This window comes from Gigantopelta aegis, chromosome 15 (genome assembly GCF_016097555.1).
Source record: "Gigantopelta aegis isolate Gae_Host chromosome 15, Gae_host_genome, whole genome shotgun sequence".
In the NCBI taxonomy this organism is placed as follows: Eukaryota; Metazoa; Mollusca; class Gastropoda; order Neomphalida; family Peltospiridae; genus Gigantopelta; species Gigantopelta aegis.
In genome coordinates this window covers 34,177,668-34,197,406 of record NC_054713.1, presented here as the reverse complement: position 1 = coordinate 34,197,406, position 19,739 = coordinate 34,177,668, and the positions used below count along the sequence as shown (strand labels likewise).

At 36.2% G+C, this 19,739-nt stretch overlaps 1 protein-coding gene across 1 annotated transcript in view; it reads right to left on the bottom strand.

The window, feature by feature from the left end:
- Positions 1 to 4,002: 4,002 nt before the first annotated feature.
- Positions 4,003 to 19,739, bottom strand: part of LOC121389782 — an 82,756-nt gene continuing 67,019 nt past the window's right edge. The window contains exons 8-11 of the mRNA XM_041521431.1: positions 9,543 to 9,650; positions 8,511 to 8,546; positions 4,635 to 4,736; positions 4,003 to 4,292 (exon numbers count right to left, since the gene is read on the bottom strand). Coding sequence (XP_041377365.1) covers positions 4,023 to 4,292; positions 4,635 to 4,736; positions 8,511 to 8,546; positions 9,543 to 9,650 — 516 coding nt within the window. The 3' untranslated portion in view covers positions 4,003 to 4,022. The remainder of the gene's footprint in view (positions 4,293 to 4,634; positions 4,737 to 8,510; positions 8,547 to 9,542; positions 9,651 to 19,739) is intronic.

Genomic DNA, 19,739 nt, shown 5'->3' with positions numbered 1-19,739 from the left:
TCGGATCTGTCACCTAAAGAGGGAGATGGAGCTTAAACACACTAAGATTGGGGTGGGGGGGTGGGGGGTTGGAGTTTGTTACAGGATATTCATATTTAAAAAATAAGACTAAAATGCAGCATTTGACAACTTTTGTTTTCACTAGCCGTTGGCCATGGTAATAATAGTTATTTACTAGCCCAACATTGAATATCACTAGCCATGGGAGTGGGGCTAGCATAATCTAGAAGCCCTGCATTTTTTGTTTGGACATCACAAACACATATGGAGATAACGTTGAGATGAATGGTCAATTCACAGAATTTTCATTTCAATATTTGGACTACTTTATAGGGCTGAGCTCCGCGTTTGTTTGCTGTCAGTTGAGCTATCTCAGTATCACCTAAGCCTGGGGTACACAGAATCTTTTGGGCAATTTAATACTAAAATGTATTTGCAAAATTCAACTTATGTAATTCGCATTTGGTGACTGGGTGAATGAAACTCTTGACATAATAACATGTCATTACTACTGTGGACTAGTTACTAATTTAAAAAACCCCAAGAATTCTGTGTATAATTGTTTTGTCTGAAGACTTGTTAAAATTGAATTCCTATTGTTTGTTGACTGATATTTGCTCATAATATGATACATGTACATTTTAACTGATTAATTGATTTTATAAACAATTGATGTACTAACATTAATCAGTTTTTAATCTTTAAGCAATATATTTGTTAATTAGGTTTTAAAAAATGGATGTACTAAAATTAATAAACTTTTAACTGTGAGAAATATATTCAATCTTGTTTCATAGTGGCATTACATTCATGTAATTAAATAATAAAAAAAGTTTTATAGTTTTAGAAAATTTTAAAATTAGTGTGTGTTTGTTTATTTTACCTTTTTGAAGACAGTTTTTCTATAGAAATTGATGTACTAACATTAATCAATTTTTAACTTTGAGAAATATATGTTTCATAGTGGCATTCATTTAATTGCATTTAAAAAAAAAAAATGTTTCAAAAGTTTTGACAACTTTTAAATTAGTGTGCATTTGTTTATTTGACCTTTTTGAAGGCAATTTTTGTATAGAAATATTAACAATATATTTATAAATGTGTGTAATATGTCCGACTATATAGCCTGTGTTTGTAGTGCGTGGTTATTTATTTGTTTTAAAACTGTGATAAACATTTATACTGCTATGGTGGTATTTTATTTACTAGGCAATATACACCTTTATGTTAATTAACAATGTGTGTGCCTTGAATTATGTGTCCCATTAATAACCCCGAGATCATTTTAATCTGAAATCATTTGAAGTAATCTCAAAGAAATCATCATCTGTAATCAATATTTTTGTAAATTATTTGGTGAATTTCAAACATCATTTAAAGGCATACTGTCATGGATTTAAGGACCTTATTTCTCTAAAAATGGATAATAAATAAAAAATTACATTAATTGTTGGAAACCAAATCTAGCTATCACATCATCTTAACTGAACCATGATGGAGTGAAATCCATGCCAACCCTCTCGGCAATTTTAGTTTTTGAATTATGGACAATTGCCATAATTCAATTATTTTTACAAAATATCATTAATAAATGGAGTATGGTGGTTATGAAAATGGTTGAATAAAGCACATTTAGGGACAAATCGAATTATTTTTGTTCAGGTAATACTTTGTTAGGCCATTAAATAGATCATTGGTCTGTGACAATATGCCTTTAAATAGATCATTGGTCTGTGACAATATGCCTTTAAGATAATTTTTTCAAGGTGGACATTTAACATCATTTAAGATCATTTTTCAAGGTGAACATTTAACATCATTTAAGATTATTTTTCAAAAGTGACCATTCAACATCATATAAAATTATTTGTTTTTCGAGGTATCATGCAGTAACATATTTATGGCGATGTTCTGTAGTATTAACCCTGGTAAATTAAGAAAATGGTCACAGCAAAAAACATGCCTTGAAAAAGTAAATCTCCATGGCATTTCCCTATGGCAATATCTGGTATATCAAAGGCAGTGGTATGTGCTATCCTGTATATAATGTGCACATATGAAAGATCGCTTGCTACTAATGGAAAAATTTAGCTGGTTTCCTTTCTAAGACTATATGTCAAAATTACCAAGTGTTTGACATCCAATAGCCGATGATTAATAAATCAATGTGCTCTAGTGGTGTTGTTAAAACAAACTTTCTTTAATGTGTAAGAAAGGAGTTTAATTTGTGAGTATTACAAAAAGTAAATAATTAATTAAGAAAGTGATAAAGAAAATTGAATGTTCCATGACAAAATAAATAAATGGCAAAAAATTAAGGACACTGTGCAATCTCCACGGCACTGCCAATGGCCATGATTGATTAATTACCAGGGTTGAATACAATTCGTGCAATTGTTTATTGATCGGTTGGGCATTACGCTTGGTGTCCATTGTTCTGTCTGTGTGTATGTCTGAATCATAATAGTGGATCATTCATATATTTGGAATCAGTGGCGTTGCGTGGGTTGCCAGCGCCCCCTAACCAGTGGACCGTTAGCACTCCCATAGTCCCTTCCATCAATCCAGAATTTTGCGCCCAGGGCAACCGCCCCAGTGGCCTCACACACACTACGCCACTGTTTGGAATAGGATCTTTTGAAACATGGAACAGGATTTCAAAGTTTAGGTTGCTAAGGTCCATCCCAGAATTAAATTTTGAAAGATTATTTACAAAAATGAGACAAATCATGTTTCTCTTTTATTGATGATTCAGTTTATTTAACTGCCTGTTTAATGAATTTATATACTTTTTATTTAATTGTCTTTTTAATGAATTTATATTCATCTGTAAATTACAAAATATTTCTGAATGGTTTTGTTTAGAATTGAATTTTCAAGGTGTAATGCGAGTTTTAAATAAAGGGAAATAACTTGTATAGAATTAATGTTTTGCAAATTAAGGGAAATAACTCTTGTATAGAATTAAGGGAATTAACTCTTGTATAGAATTAATGTTTTGTCGTGGATCTGAAAAGCAAATGTTGTGATTCAATATTTTTAAGGTTGGTACATGTACTCATAATTTTCTTCATTCAACTTAAAAAAACAACAGTTCACGTAGGTACTCTATTAGTTTATATTATAGAGAAATGTTTGCTTAAAAGTCATCTGTGAAATGTAATTGAAAAGATAGTCCTTGTCTGTAAAATCACAATATTTCTGAAAATTGAATTAATGTGCCAATATTTAGTGTTGTTTTTAATTCATGTATCATTAATCTATTAACATAATATTTTACCTGCCTATCTGATTTTTAAGTCTGTACTAGATTTAATCCCAAACAGAGTTATTGCTTTTATTCAACAAATCTTAAAAATGTTTTATAAGCGCCAGGCTAGAAGTATGCATGTTGATTTGTTTCCACTCTAAACGTTTTATAAGCGCCAGACCAGAAGTATGCATGTTGATTTGTTTCTTGAGTTCAGACTCTAAACGTTTTATAAGCGCCAGACCAGAAGTATGCATGTTGATTTGTTTCTTGAGTTCAGACTCTAAACGTTTTATAAGCGCCAGACCAGAAGTATGCATGTTGATTTGTTTCTTGAGTTCAGACTATAAACGTTTTACACACGTATATACCAGGGGCCTAATTCACTAAGCTTTCGCAACTTTGCAATCTCACAGTGCAATGCTAAAAGACTTGCAAAGAGGATGCTTTGTTGTCTAGCAGAGCCTAAGAGACCTTTGTGAATTAGGCTCCTGGCCGACAAAACAATTATTTACGTTGGATAGTCGAATGGACATTTGGCAAAATAATGGCTGATTCTATGAATCTAGTGCCTCGTGTATGGGAGGTAATCCTTTACTGGACAGTGCATCCTTCCTACCACCGCCACACCCCAGACTGGTTTACCAACTCGGAACTGACACAGGATAGAGCTCACTGGAATAAATATGGCTATAATGACATACACTAAACTGGAATAAATGTGACAAGTTTATTGGAAAAATGAAGAATGAAAATCAGATATGATAAGTATCTAAACGGAAAGCATATTTTCGAATATGCGTCTGATGTCTTTGGATGTGATGGAGCAGAAAAGATTTACAGAAAATAGTTCGACCAGTCCCGTTACATCTTCCTTGGTGACGAAATGTACATAGGACGATATGCACTCCTCTGTGAATTGACACAGACATAGCAGTTTGTCCGTGTGACGTTGCTGGGGCGAGTATGGCAGCTGGTGATTGGTTAATTTCAAGGTGAAGGCCGCCGCCATCATGACGGTGAGGCGTTCCGCCAGGGACACCTGAAAGTAATGTAGTTTTATTTGAATTATAAGACTTGTGCATTCTTTCTATATACTATATAGTATACTCGCTTCCTTCCAATAATATGTACATGTCCCTTTTGTAAAAAGATACCGCCCCCCCTCCCCCCCAAAAAAAAAGAAGAAGAAAAGAAGAAGAGCCACAGGTCAGAAACACGTTTAATATATAACCACTAATATTTTAAGCATAAAAATATATTTGATATGTAATTACAATCGTTAAAAAGTCTCCATTAGTCGATAACATCTTAAAAATTGCAGCAAACTCAGAAATGTCCGTTTAACTTGAAATGACGTTTTAGTTTGGAAACTGGGTTTTACCCGACAGAGGTATTCTGTGTCTTTTGTATAAAAGCGAGTCATCTGTGACAGTTTCCCTACATCTTCTGTCAGACAGCTGGTGATCAGAAGATCCACATCCTTCTGAAAAAAAAACAAAAAACTGTCACTATTAGTGGCTGTATATTAAACGTGTTTCTGATCGTTCTAATATTTGTAAAAGGTTAAATTTCATTTTATTTCCTAAAATAAGTTTTTTTCGTACGTACGAAATTATTTGAAGACAAATCCAGTTTGGGCTTCTTACAAATATTAAGACGACCAGAAACACATTGAATATACAGCCACTGATATTCTAAACAAGAAAATATATTTAATATGCAAGTTTAATCGTAGAAATATTTTATTAGTCGGAAACATGTTACAATGCAGCAAATTCAGGTATGTCCCTTTAATTTTGAAGGTAGAAGTAGTACACTTAGCCCGAGTACTTTGACCTTCAGAGTGCACATAAGCGTACGAAACAGGGGACGGGGGAGGGGGGGGGGGCAACTGCACCCTAGTGCTGGAGAAAAAAAAAATCAAGTTCGGGCAAAACTGACACAGATATTCGGGAAAAATATGCTAACCTGAGACCTTTTTGCCATGTATTTCCATAATTTTACCCTAAAAATTAATTGTAATCTATATTCCAGATTCGTGCATTTGGACAATTATACTTTTCATTACGGCCAGAGCAAACTATATCAAAAGTGTTCATCTCCCCCCACCTCCCCTCCACACACACACACACACAAAATAACAACGGCCCTGTATTAAAAAGGGTTGCTGTCGGGTTTCTTCATGTAGTGTATGTATTAGTGATTAATATGTCAAATAGTTGTTATCCGGGAGCTTGCAAATGATCGATGTAAAGGTATTTAACGTGAAACATTGTTCCATTCAGAGTGCTCAGGCTATAGTGCATTATATTTACGTGCCTATATTATTTCAAGGTTAATTCGTTAAAGCACGTCCATCCCATAAGCCAAATCTCTGGCATGACCAGATATATTCGAGACTTTAGTGTGGCGAAATAGGTGGTAGGGGATGGAAGGCCAAGTCCATTATAGACAAATAAGCCATATCCCTATGGCCGAAACATCCCACGCTCTAAGCGGCCCTAATCCACTGACTTCCGACCCTCCCCTCCCCCCCCCCCACTACCACCAACATAAGCGTACGAGACAGGAGGCAAAACTTCAAATTCGGGCAAAAACGATAAAGATATTTGGCACAATGTTCAAACCCGAGACGTTTTTACCATGTATTTCCATCATTCTACCCTCAAAATTAGTTCTAATCCATGTAAAAAAAACCCAAAAAAAACCTCAAACAAAGGCGCAATGATTCGTTTGCAACCCTGTATAGCTGTTTGGCAGTAATGCTAATATGAATAAATGTTGTTTCCAGATCCAGGCATTTTCGTTTTCATTCGGGCAAAATCCAGCCTGCCCCCCCCCCCCCCCCCCACACACACACACACACCTACAAACATGGAAGTATGGAAGTGTGTACTCTTATGCCCACCAACTGTCGTCCAGTCCGGTGATGACGCCATCATGCAGAAAGTTCTTTAGTTGATTATTGATCAAAGTGCTGAAGGGGAATTCACCAGACTATTTAATTTGTCTTTGATGGCAAGTTAATTAACCGTGACTGACGTTACGTTTTTTCCCCCTTTTAAAGAGACTGCATTGCTGCCAGGGCCCTGAGATGTGTATGCTATTTTCTAGAGTAAAAACAAGAAGAAAAAAAGTGAAATTCTCAGGAGGGCAACTGCATCCCCTGCCCTCACCCCCCACCCCCGTAGGGTACGGCCATGGCTGCCCTGTAAGATGTTTTCGATTAGTACAATTTTGTAACTACTAAAATTACACACATATGTTTAGAATAGGGGTGTCTGTATATTCAACGTGTTTCTGATCGTCCTAATGTTTGTAAGTATCTCAAACTGGATTTGGTTTCCCAATAATTTCGTACGCACGAAAAAATATACATAGGCAATAAAATGAAGTTTGACATTGTATAAACACTAGGACGACCAGAAAACGGTTTAAAATAGTCACTAGTATTTTATGCAGAGAAATATTTTTAATATGCAATTATAGCTGTTGTTAAATGGATTATGTTTTCGACTAACAGAGCATTTTTAACAACTATTGAGTGCTCGCCTGAGGTGCTGGCGTCGCAGGATCGAACCATGTTAGTGGATCCAATCAACTGATTGGGGTTTTCTCTCGTTCCAACCAGTGCGCCACAATTGTTCAAAGGCCGTGGTATGTGCTTTCCTGTCTGTGGGAAAGTGCATATAAAAGATTCCTTTCTGCTAATGGAAAAATTTATCGGATGATATCGAATAGCCGATGATTAATTAATCAATGACCTCCAATAGCGTTGTTAAACAAAACAAACTTTAATTTTTACCAACTAAAATTAGATATTAAATGCATTTTCTTGTTTAGAATTAATGTGTTTCTAGTTATCTTAATTTTTATAGAACCCAAACAGTATTTTACCTATAAATAATTTCGTACGTACAAAACAATTATATAAAGAAGTAAAATGAAGTTTGATCTATTACAAGTATTAGGATGACCAGCAACACATTAGATACACAGAAATCGATATTCTAAACAGTAAACTGTATCCAAGATGTAACTTTAGTTGTTAAATAGGATTTATTATTTGAAAAAGTGTTACATCTGTTGCAAACTGAGAACAGATCTTTTAAATGTAATCTAAAGTGTCAGCTGGCAGAATTCAAACCTACTGCATCTATCTCATGTTCCGGGCGGGACGTAGCCCAGTGGTAAAGCGCTCGCTCGATGCGCGGTCGGTCTGGGATCGATTCCCGTCGGTGGGCCCATTGGGCAATTTCTCGTTCCAGCCAGTGCACCACGACTGGTATATCAAAGGCCGTGGTATGTACTACCCTGTCTGTGGGATGGTGCATATAAAAGATCCCTTGCTGCTAATCGAAAAAGAGTAGCCCATGAGATGGCGACAGCGGGTTTCCTCTCTCAATATCTGTGTTGTGTGGTCCTTAACCATATGTCCGACGCCGTATAACCGTAAATAAAATGTGTTGAGTGCGTCGTTAAATAAAACATTTCCTTCCTTCCATCACTACGAGTCATGTTTCCTTTTTGAACTTTTATATGATCTGACCTACATTATAATAAACCGGCCTCGGTGGCGTCGTGGTTAGGCCATCGGTCTACAGGCTGGTAGGTACTGGGTTCGGATCTCAGTCGAGGCATGGGATTTTTAATCCAGATACCGACTCCAAACGCTGAGTGAGTGCTCCGCGAGGATCAGTGGATATGTGTAAACCACTTGCACTGACCAGTGTTCCATAACTGGTTCAACAAAGGCCATGGTTTGTGCTATCTGTCTGTGGAAAGCACAAATAAAAGATCCCTTGCTGCCTGTCGTAAAAAAGTAGCCTATGACCATATGTTTGACGTCCAATAGCCGATGATAACATAACAAAATCAATGTGCTCTAGTGGCGTGGTTAAATAACACAAACTTTACTGTTACATTATGATAACAGTACAATACTAACTGCATCCAATGTTTATTTTTTTCGTCAGGATGTCTTTGCAGATACGTGTATGTTAAAATTATTTATCTGTCTTTCTGATCGTCTTTCTGTCTATCTGTCCATCCATCTGCCAATCCATCCATTGACTCTGAAGACCAAAATAAACGGTAGAACAAAATTAATGTGTAACTTTCAAAGGCGGGATTTGCGATCTGAGAATATAATGGTTGAACGTTGCGCCAACATAACGATACATAAAACTATTTATAAGCATAATACATTTTCCTGCTAAGTATTGTTGTTTAAACGTTATAATAATAATATACAAACCGTGCATTCTGGAATGCTGAAATAAACAAAATGGAGCTTTGTAAAGTCAAGGATTGGTGTAGTTTACTTTGTTTTATAAACAACATTTTATCTGTTTTTACCAACAGAAAAAAAAAGTTAAACAATTCGTTTTCATTTCAAAGCAGTTTTTAAAAGCGTAAACAATGTCCATCTATTTTATCACATATTATTACCTAATATTACATGCAATATTAACTTCTACAAATGTCACAATCTAATTAAAACTAGCTCCACTGGTTAATTACTATTACCTATGGATCTAACAGCACCCCGAATAACGCTGTAAAAGTCAAAGTGTAATTGGTCGATATTTAAATTGTTATTTATAGATGAAATGTCACCTGAACATGGGAGTCCACGCAATGCTGTTAGATCTACAGGTAGACCAGTAGAGCTAATTTTAATCAGATTGCAAATATCATGAATTCAGTAATAAAAGCAGTGTCCGAAATAAGGACTTGTCCGTTTGTTCTGACAGGTGAAAATGTGCTTGGAGAAACACATTTTATTTCAATGGTTATCTATGGACAAGTAAAAATGTTCAACAGATTTTCATTTTTGAGCAGTAAAAACATCGTCCTTGTACTTGAATGAAATAAAACATTTATTTGGACAAGTGAAAATATTGACGGACATTTAGATTTCAAGATGTACTTGTCCGGTGAACTAGTGAACAGTTTTTCTTATTTCTATCACTGGAAAGTCATATCTAGCGAGGACCGGGCAAGGGTGGGGTTCAGTAAAAGGAAAATAATCAAATCACATTAATATAAAGTTTTCTCCAGCTGGACAAACAGGTCACTTGTAAATTAAAAAAAGGCACTTTTTCGAATTTGTATCTGATGGCACCACCACCTCGCTAAATACGGCCCTTCTTTTTTCAAGAAATTATAAAACTTTCATACTATCATCATTAGCAACAAAACAACATGGACGTTTTTATAGGCATTTTAGACAAGTGAATTTGATTGGTCAGTGAAAAAAAACCCAACATCACCATTAAAAGGATACTGTGAATGTTCGACCTTTGCTATGTGCAGCCGTTACCACCAGGGGGCGATCGTCAAGGTATAATAAACTGTTTAGGTGTACACACAGTTGTAACATCTGTCTTGATATCTGAAATACATGTGGTTTTAAAGGTACACCATACCAGTCGAGGTATATAATAAACTCTTTAGGTGTACACACAGTTGTAACATCTGTCTTGATATCTGAAATACACACAAAGTTAAATACACACAATCCTAGTTCCTTACTTTGAATAGACCTCTTTCTCATTCCACTGCGCATGTGCCCGTTGCGGAGTTACTCGAGGACGCAAACCGCGAGATTTCGCGAGATCTCGCCAAAATAGACCTATCTGCAAATTGGGGGGCAAAAGCAATGGGAGGCCACGACCATTGTTCAATTATTAACTGTTCCAATCGCATATGTCCGGGAAATTCGTTATCCTTCCATCGATATCCAACCAATGGATATCGGAAACGTTTGTGGGTAATCGTTTCACGTAGAAAACGATTTTAATGTTACTCTAAGTACGAGGGTTTGTTCGGTACATTTTGTAGGAGGGAAGCCAGTGAACGCATAAGGGACCAAAACCTTACCGGTTCTGTACAGGACGTTCCTACACAGGGCGGTCTAGTATACTTAGATATGGTGGAAAACACATTAACAGTAAAGAAAATAAATATATATTTTGTATATAAGAAAATATATGTATATTTCGAATTATACTCAATAAAATATATAACGTGGCGTGTGTAAATATATAAAAAATATATGTAATCGGGACAGCTATGTACAGAACGTTCCTATACAGGGCGGTCTAGTATTCTTACTTAGATATGGTAGTAAACAGTAAATAAAATAATTAAATATATATTTTGTATATACAGAAAATATATGTATATTTCGGACAATACTCAACAGAATATATATATATATATATATATATATATATATATATATATATATGAACTTTTAATGTATTATTACTCAGTGTGTTTCAAATTTAATTATAAGTATTGTCTGTTATTACTTTTACGTTCATCTAGGTATGAACAAAAAAATCATCCGCAAACTTATGTGAGAACGGCTTCGCCGATTCAAACAATTTACGGATGATTTATTTTGTTCATACCCCGATGAACGTAAAAGAAATAACAGACACTCCTTAAATAATAATAATAATAATAATAATAATAATAATGATATATGAATATATATAGAGTGATGACGGCTGTGTACAGGACGTTCCTACACAGGTCCGTCTAGTATTTTATATACTTAGATATGGTGGAAAACACATTAACAGTAAAGAAAATAAATATATTTGGTATAATACCCAATGCGTTCATTTTGACGCTGTATAAAAATGTGTGTATGGGTAAAGAGAACGGCACCTACCTTCAAACCCCCCCCCCCCTCCCCTCAAATCCCCCTTTTTTTAAATTCCCACTTTATGGATATACATGTAACAGCATAAAATCAATTCCTTTTTTTAACTTTTCCCAATTAGATAGACACTAAGAAAAATGCAACAAAACACCTTCTGATATATATATATATATATATATATATATATATATATATATATATATATACACAGTCAAACCTGTCCTAGCGGCCACCTGTACTCAGCGGTCACCTGCCTTAAGCGGCCACTTTTTTCATCCCAAACGATTTATAATGTAAAGGCACCTGTAATAAGCGGTCACCTGTCTAAAGCGGCCAGTGGCCACCTAAATCGGATCCCAAATCGCTAAATACCTGCATTAAGCGGCCACAGTAAAGTTTTACTCTTATATAAAAGGGATATTTTAACAACAGCGATAAGGTGCAGCAAATAACTGATCTTCACACCTTCAGGAATACTAGTACCCATTCAGTCCCGACATCTCCACTGTGTATCAGTTAAGGAAGTATGAATCTGACATGCATCTAATTGCCTCTGGGCAGGCTACGCTTGACATTTGTAGATTCACTTACTATAACAATACATCGCATGAAGTCGGAATTAAATAATTAAATGGAAAAAGAAAACAAAATTGTGGAGAACGGTTAATTTAATATATTCTATTTGCATTATTTCTGAAGGAGACAACATGTCAAAAGTTGATTTATAGTCAACTATGAAGCACAAATCCGTAAATTAGCAGTACAGACGGTAAAACAAGAAACAACAGTTATTGCACTGCTTTTTAAAGGGACATTCCCGAGTTTGCTGCAATTTTTAAGATGTTATCGACTAACAGAGACTTTTTAACGATTGTAATTACATATCAAATATATTTTTCTGCATAAAATATCAGTGGCTGTATATTAAACGTGTTTCTGATCGTTCTAATATTTGTACTATGTTAAATTTCATCTTATTTCCTAAAATATTGTTTTTGTCTTATGTACGAAGTTATTTGAAGACAAAATCCAGTCTGGGCTTCTTACAAATATTAAGACGATCAGAAACACATTGAATATACAGACACTGGTATTCTAAACAAGAAAATATATTTAATATGTAAGTTTAATCGTAGAAATATTTTATTAGTCGGAAACATCTTACAAAATGCAGCAAACTCAGGAATGTCCCTTTAATTTGAACCATTCCGCTGTAAATTTCAGCGGACCGTTTTCTACGGCCATTATACCATCTAATTCGAAATATGTACATGTTAGTTGCCAAAGTTTAAAAGTCTCCTACGAAGCTACTCAAGTCACCCATAACAACTTGTCTGTCACGCCCCCCAATTTGTAAATAGACTAGTTTCAGTCTATTTTGTCAAGGGACGTTACTCTTCGCGCGCATGCGCAATAGGAATGCGAAATACCTCTATTTATCATCAAAATGATGGTTTTAGTTTTGAAATTTGTTCAGACCTTGAATTAGAGATGTACTAAAGATAGAGACCAGTTTAGCAGTTTGAAATCAGTTACACAAAACGTCATGAAGCCTGCTTTTCTTAAAGGGACATTCCCGAGTTTGCTGCATTGTAAGATGTTTCCGACTAATACAATATTTCTACGATTAAACTCACATATTAAATATATTTTCTTGTTTAGAATACCAGTGTCTGTATATTCAATGTGCTTCTGGTCGTCTTAATATTTATAAGAAGCCCAAATTGGATATTGTCTTCAAAATAATTTCGTACGTACGAAAAGACATATTTTAGGAAATAAAATGAATTTAACCTAGTACTAATATTAGAAACACGTTTAATATATAGTCACTAATATTTTATGCAGAAAGATATATTTGATATGTAATTACAATCGTTAAAAAGTCTCTGTTAGTCGATAACATCTTAAAAATTGCAGCAAACTCAGGAATGTCCCTTTAAACGCGGGTGTTTAAGGCTGGGTTTCCATAGAAACTCACTTTTCACATGTTATGATTCATTTTTTGGGGGCGGGACGTAGCCCAGTGGTAAAGCGGTCGCTTGATGCACGGTCGATCTGGGATCGATCCCCGTCGGTGGGCCCATTTGAGCTATTTCTCGCTCCAGTCAGTACTGGTATATCAAAAGCCGTAGTATGTGTTATCCTGTCTGTGGTATGGTGCATAAAAAAAATCCCTTGCTGCTAATCGAAAAGAATAGCCCACGAAGTGGCGACAGCGTGTTTCCTCTCTCAACATCTGTGTGGTCCTTAATCATATGTCCGACGCCATATAACCGTAAATAAAATGTGTAGAGTGCGCCGTTAAATAAAACATTTCCTTCCTTCCCGATTCACTTTTCACCACTCATGCGTGAACAGAAAAACGAAGAAGTCATTTTCAGTCACTTGTTACTTGTCACCTTCATGTCATGGGTCACGCGCGAATAAAAATAAAGAATTTTTTTTTTTCGTTTTTTTTTGTGACATGAACAGCGAAGTACAGTTGCACTGGATTTGTAAGTTAAAGTTTGTTTTTGTTTAACGACACCACTTGAGCACATTGATTTATTAATCATCGGCTATTGCATGTCAAACATATGGTCATTATGACACCGTCATAGAGAGGAAACCCGCTACAATATTTCCATTAGTAGCAAGGGATCTTTTATATGCACAATCCCACATACAGGATAGCACATACCACGGCCTTTGATATACCAGTCGTGGTGCACTGGCCAATATAAAGTAGAACCCCATACATACACACATGCATACACATAGATGTGCGCGCACATGCACACACATGCGCGTTCACACACACACACACACACACACACACTCTCTCTCTCTCTCTCCTCCCTCTCTCTCGCTCTCCTCTCTCTCTCTCTCTCTCTCTCTCTCTCTCTCTCTCTCTCTCTCTCTCTCTCTCTATATATATATATATATATATATATATATATATCAGTCGTGGTGCACTGGCTGGAATGAGAAATAGCCCATGGGCCCACCGACGTGGATCGATCCCAAACCGACCGCGCTTCAAGCGAGCGCTTTACCACTGGGCTACGTCTCGTCCCATATTTGTAAGTATGCCCATTTAAATCATTTTATCCTTGTTTTTTAAAAAATAGCTTTATAGGTGCAAAATGAACCTGCATAATGCAAAAATTATTACATTATGTTGAAAATGTAAATACTGTAGTTTCATCCTGCATGGAGTTTGGGTACATTTTACAAAAAAATCTTTGATTGATGTTTGGTTGCTAACTGGGTGGAAATGATATGATATGACTGGATATGATTAGATTATGGTATGATATGGTACAATCTAATTAAAATTAGCTCCACTGGTTAATTACTATTACCTGTGGATCTAACAGCACCCCGTTGGAGCTCATGTCCAGTTGACCTTTCATTCGACCAATCAAAACCTTACTTGCAAAATTATGCCAGTGATTTGAAACTAATTTGAAAACATTCGGGATTATGCCGAAGGTATACGAAATCATTCGGGTGAATTACGAAGTATGCCGGAAACTAATTTCAATGTAAAATGTTATATAAAATTCGTTTCAAGAAAAAAAAAAAAACCCCAAAACACGTGATGGTATAGCCATAACATCTGTTTATACTAGTATACAATCCAGAGTTTATTACTGCACTTTCCCATGTTTTTTAATGTTGAAATAGACCAACAAGTTCGCCTATTGCATAAATAGTCTCGCTCGATATTTTTAGAATGTGTATTCTCCCGAATAACGCTATAAACGTCGAAGTGTAATTGGTCGATATTTAAATTGTTATTTATAGATGAAATGTCACCTGGACATGGCAGTCCACGCAATGCTGTTAGATCTACTGGTAGACCAGAAGAGCTCATTTTAATCAGATTTGGTATGGTATGGAAATTACGACAATCCACGGGAAAACGAAAGTGACAAACTGTCATGAAAGTGAATTGTGAAACGTTAATCATGACACGTGAAAAGTGAACTTCTATGGAAACCCCAGCTTTAGCATTGTGAATCAATTTATTATCCACAGTGTTCAAGATATTCAGGGAAATATAACCAGTGTGACCCACGTGTGTCATAATGATTTCACGTTCTTATCAAAATAACGTCATTTCGAAAAATTACGTCGTGTCGTCATCTCTTTTCAGTTACGTTTGAAACATTTTGACATGGTCCTATTTGTTATTCATGCAAGTAATAGTTTGGATAATGTGGATAATAAAGAAATTATTACACTCGCGTGTGAATCGTACTGATTTTACGAAATTCATGTCAGAATTCATGTATTACAATAATCCTGACACTCGTTTCGTAAAATCAGTACGACACACAAGCTCGTATAATAATCTCTATATCACCGTTGTGAGATATAGATAAGGCAATTCCTAGCCAAGAGACAAAATGTTTTTTGTGAGGGCCAGTTTAGATGATAACATTGATGGAAATATACAGTGGTTTGGGTTTGTTTTTATGTGTACACAAAGAAAATAGATATTAAATAGTTAATAAAAGTACAATTAGCAGTGGCGTAGGAAGATGACAAAAAGGGGTGGGGGTGGGCACACTTTTATATTTACACACTTTTACACTATTATAAATCAAATATGAAGTAAGATATCTGAAAAGTGGGGGGGGGGGGGGGGGCACATGCCCCCTTGCCTCCTCTCCCCACCTCCCTGCTTCCTACGCCAGTGATTAGCCATTTACAGGGTGCACACGACAATAGGTACATGGGCCTTATAATTCAAAGCTTTCTTATGGTCATGAAATTCTAACCGATTGTGTAATCGAAAGTTGATCGGTTGGTGCCGACCGATTATAGCCGAGGATCGATGAAAAAATCCAAACCGATTCCCACCACTACGTAAAACTATGTTTGCTGTACTGTTAATAGTAAAAGGCTGAGAACTGTGGTTTAGTCGTAAAGTTGCGTTTACGTGCAACACGTAGTTAGGCTTACGATGTTTTGTGAAATTTGACCTTGGTATTAGTGCAAATTTTGTACTTTAAAATGCAACCTACATTCAGTGACGTGACAGTTACGCAATTAATTTTGTACTGAAAATCTCCTGTTACTTAAACCGACAGACGACGCATCAGTTTTATCAAGTGTCTGATTTCATTTTTCTTTTTATTAAACATCATTTATCACATTGCTAAACGATTTTGTCGAAGTGTCAGAAAACCCACAGATACGATGGAAATTAATCTATAGTCCGTTTCAGGCTCCGTGAACATTTTTTGTTTTGTTTTTTGTTTTTGTTTTTTAAATTAATTTCAGTTATATCTGATGTAAAACGAAAAGTAAAAGCGTTTTTGAAAATAATAAAACACACACTATTTTTGTGTGCAATTTATAAAACAATCAGCTCGGAAATAAATAATTTGTAGTACAAATACCATAGTAAGAAAATGGTGTTCTCTGTGGCACTGACTATAACAAGACTCTCCAAAAAATAACAAAACATGTAACAAATGATACAATTTGGTTTTCAACTAGTACCAAGTAGAAATTTTTGAAAATAGAAATACTTGAAGGGTGTAACTCTAGAATTCAAAGGTTGTGGCACTTCAGTGTTTAAAAACATTGAAATGATCACCATCAATATGACATTGAACCCAGTTCATTGCGAGGTAACAAATAGACAAAAATGTCAAAAAAGATTTGATTTCAGTACTAGATAAAAATGCAGCAAAAATTTTGTTTTCAATTTTTTTTTTGCGATATTTCTAGTCAATTAAAAATGTATTAGCAACTACTGTTTAATGTTTTAAAACTGGGTAGCGATCTCTGAGTCTTGTGTAGCGAATCACGACGCGATACTAAACAAAATGTTACATGACAATGGAAATAAAGTCTGCTAACCATGAGTATATTAAAAACAAAAATGAAAATGAAAATCACGTTTACTAAATGGAGGTTTCGAGTGAATTATGTTTGGTTCGAATCGGTAGCACTCAGTAACATGTTCTCAAGTTGGAATTGTCTTCATTTGAAATGTTTGCTAGCCATGAAGATATTAAAAAACAGAAATACAAACGAAAGACTATTTCACTTTTTGATATTAATACCCCCCCCAAAAACAAAACAAAAAAACCCCCCAACAAACAACAACAAAAAAACAAAAAAACAAACGAAAGACTTTTTCAAGTTTTTGATATCAATAAGTGGATTATATTAGGTTCAACACTCAAAATTTAATTAGATGTACTGAAATTGGAACTATTTTTTGTTGCCCATTTATAAAATGTTTGCAAGCCATGAAGACATTAAAAACAAAGTATAAAACATATACACGATAAAGACTTTCACTTTCGATATTATTGACATTACAACTGACCACAAATTAACGTTTAAATGTAAAGTTGTTGTTCCGTAAAGGTGTTGTCACACGATACAAGTGTCACGTACGTACAATAGCCACGCTTGTTGTCGATTGACAAGACTAACATTACGAGCCGAAGTTACATTAATTTCATTTCAACTTATTTTCGTGCTTATATCCGATTATGGTTCAAACACGCTGTGCTGGGCATACACCTCAGCTATCTGGGCTGTGTCGAGGACAGTGGGTTAGTTGTTAGTTGGTTAGCGGTTAGTGAGAGAGAAGAGGGTGTAGTGGTCTTGCACCTACCCATTGAGCCCTTAAGAACTCGCTCTGGGTTGGAGACGCCGTCACTCGAGGTCAAAATCATAGAGCGAAGTCATTTCTCTCTCAAACTTTAGAGAGGGCGAAGTTTTTAACAGCAGGGAGACTTGAATTTTTAATCCAAAAAATAAAATACGCAAAAAGAAGTGATCTTAATACAGGTGCAACGTTTACAATTTGTATGTTATTTTTTTATTATTATTATTTTGTTTTACCGTCTGTACTGCTAATTTATGTGCTCTATAGTTTTCACATGTCGCCTTCTTTAGAAATAATGAAATGTAATTGAAAAGCACCAATTTAACCGTTTAGAATTCATTCCCTCGCAAGTTTGTCTTGTCATTTCATTTAATAACTACTCCATGCAGGGTATTGTCTTAGTAGATTAATCTACCGCGGTCAAGCTTAGATTACCCAGAGGCAACTGAATGCGTCCCCCAGTCACAGTTTCTTAACTGATACACTGTGGATTTGTCAGACTGAATGGGTACTAGTATCCGTGAAGGTGTGTACATTGCTTATCTGCTGCACCTTGTCAATGTTGGTTAAATAAAAATATTTTAATAGAATTTACAGTGGCCGCTTAATACGGGCACTTTAGCGACTTGGGGATCCAGTTTAAGTGGCCGCTGGGTGTGTAGGACAGGTCACCGCTTTTTATGAGTGTATATACATTAAAAAATCCGCTAGGACAGGTTTGCCTGTATTATTTTATCATTTCGGCATCTGTTTTGTATGTTGAATTTATTCATTATTACAAAGTCTATGTAAAACTAGTTAACTACTCCCCGCATTTTTTTTGACGTCGAGGTCAATGTATTTTCCGGTGGAGCATGACCCAAACTCCCATAAAAAATTCACTCGCCATAGTCTAGATCCTCACCCTTGTACAATTTCCAGCACATTCGCCTGACAGTACGCTTCAACAGTCAGTCGCACATTTTAGGCCTACTATTAGTGCCAGACACGGGTGTTGTCCGAGCTAGACCGTCTGTCTGTGAGCCTGTCGCATGCCTTAGTGGCGCCAGTCTCTTTTCAAACTCTCAGACACTTCACACTTAATCATTATCTATGAATAGGTGTTCCTCAAGTTTTCACCATTCATCCGTTATGTGTACATTGCAAGTGATGATTATTTTTTTTTAAAGGCGACACAGATTTCATTTTATGGTGACTGGCACGCTGGTCAGAGCGAAGTTTGGGCTCACTTCGCCCGGTCGCGTGAGCCCTGGAGACGGTACCGGGCTGCGAACCCTGTACCTACCAGCCTGTAGTCCGATGACTTAACCACTGCGCCACCGAGGCCGGTCGAAGTTACAAAGCCCGTTTTTTGTCTTGCACGCGTCTAACTACATATATACATGTACATTAGTTAATAAACACCTCCGTTTAAGAAAAACAGGCTTCGTAAATTGGGGTCTGCGATTTTATCGGTTGCTCTGCATTCGCTTATTCTCGTGGCTATTCTCGCACCAGATACTCGTATCGTGTGCCGTCGGCTTAAGTATCACGGTTAACGCATGAACAATATTAAATGATCTTCAAAGTGGTTCAGTATATGTTATATAATAGCCCGAGCACTCTGCTGTTCGAGAGCCAGACGGACATTTGGACGGTTATGATCGCTCACTAAGCCAGAGATAATTCTATTGCGAAAACACGGACTTGCTGCCTACCACTGGGTAGGCAAAGATTCCCGCTCTAATACAACAATAATGCTATGTTTGACGTTAAATACCATTGCATTGATTATTTTTGAGTTCGCCAATAACAAATAGTTCGCATATTAACCACCAATACACACACTATGGGAAGAAACCCGATAGCACCCCCTTTCAGGGCCGGTTTAAGGATCCGCGGGGCCTGTAGCACAAATAACAGCGGATCCCCCTTCCAAAGATATATATTTTGCAACCCCCTTGGAGAAAGGAGAAAAATTACCTCGGGAAAATAAACGTAGCACGGGCCCCACGTGCTACTAAAATAAACCGGCTCTGCCCCCTTTCAATAATATATTTTGCAACCCCCTCAGGGAGAGGAGAAATATTACCTTGGGGGGAAATAAACCATGTTTTTGCTACAGAATTATCTCCGACTGATAGAGCGATCATTACCGTCCAATGTCCGTCTAGCTCTCGAAAGGCAGAATACGGCAGAGCACT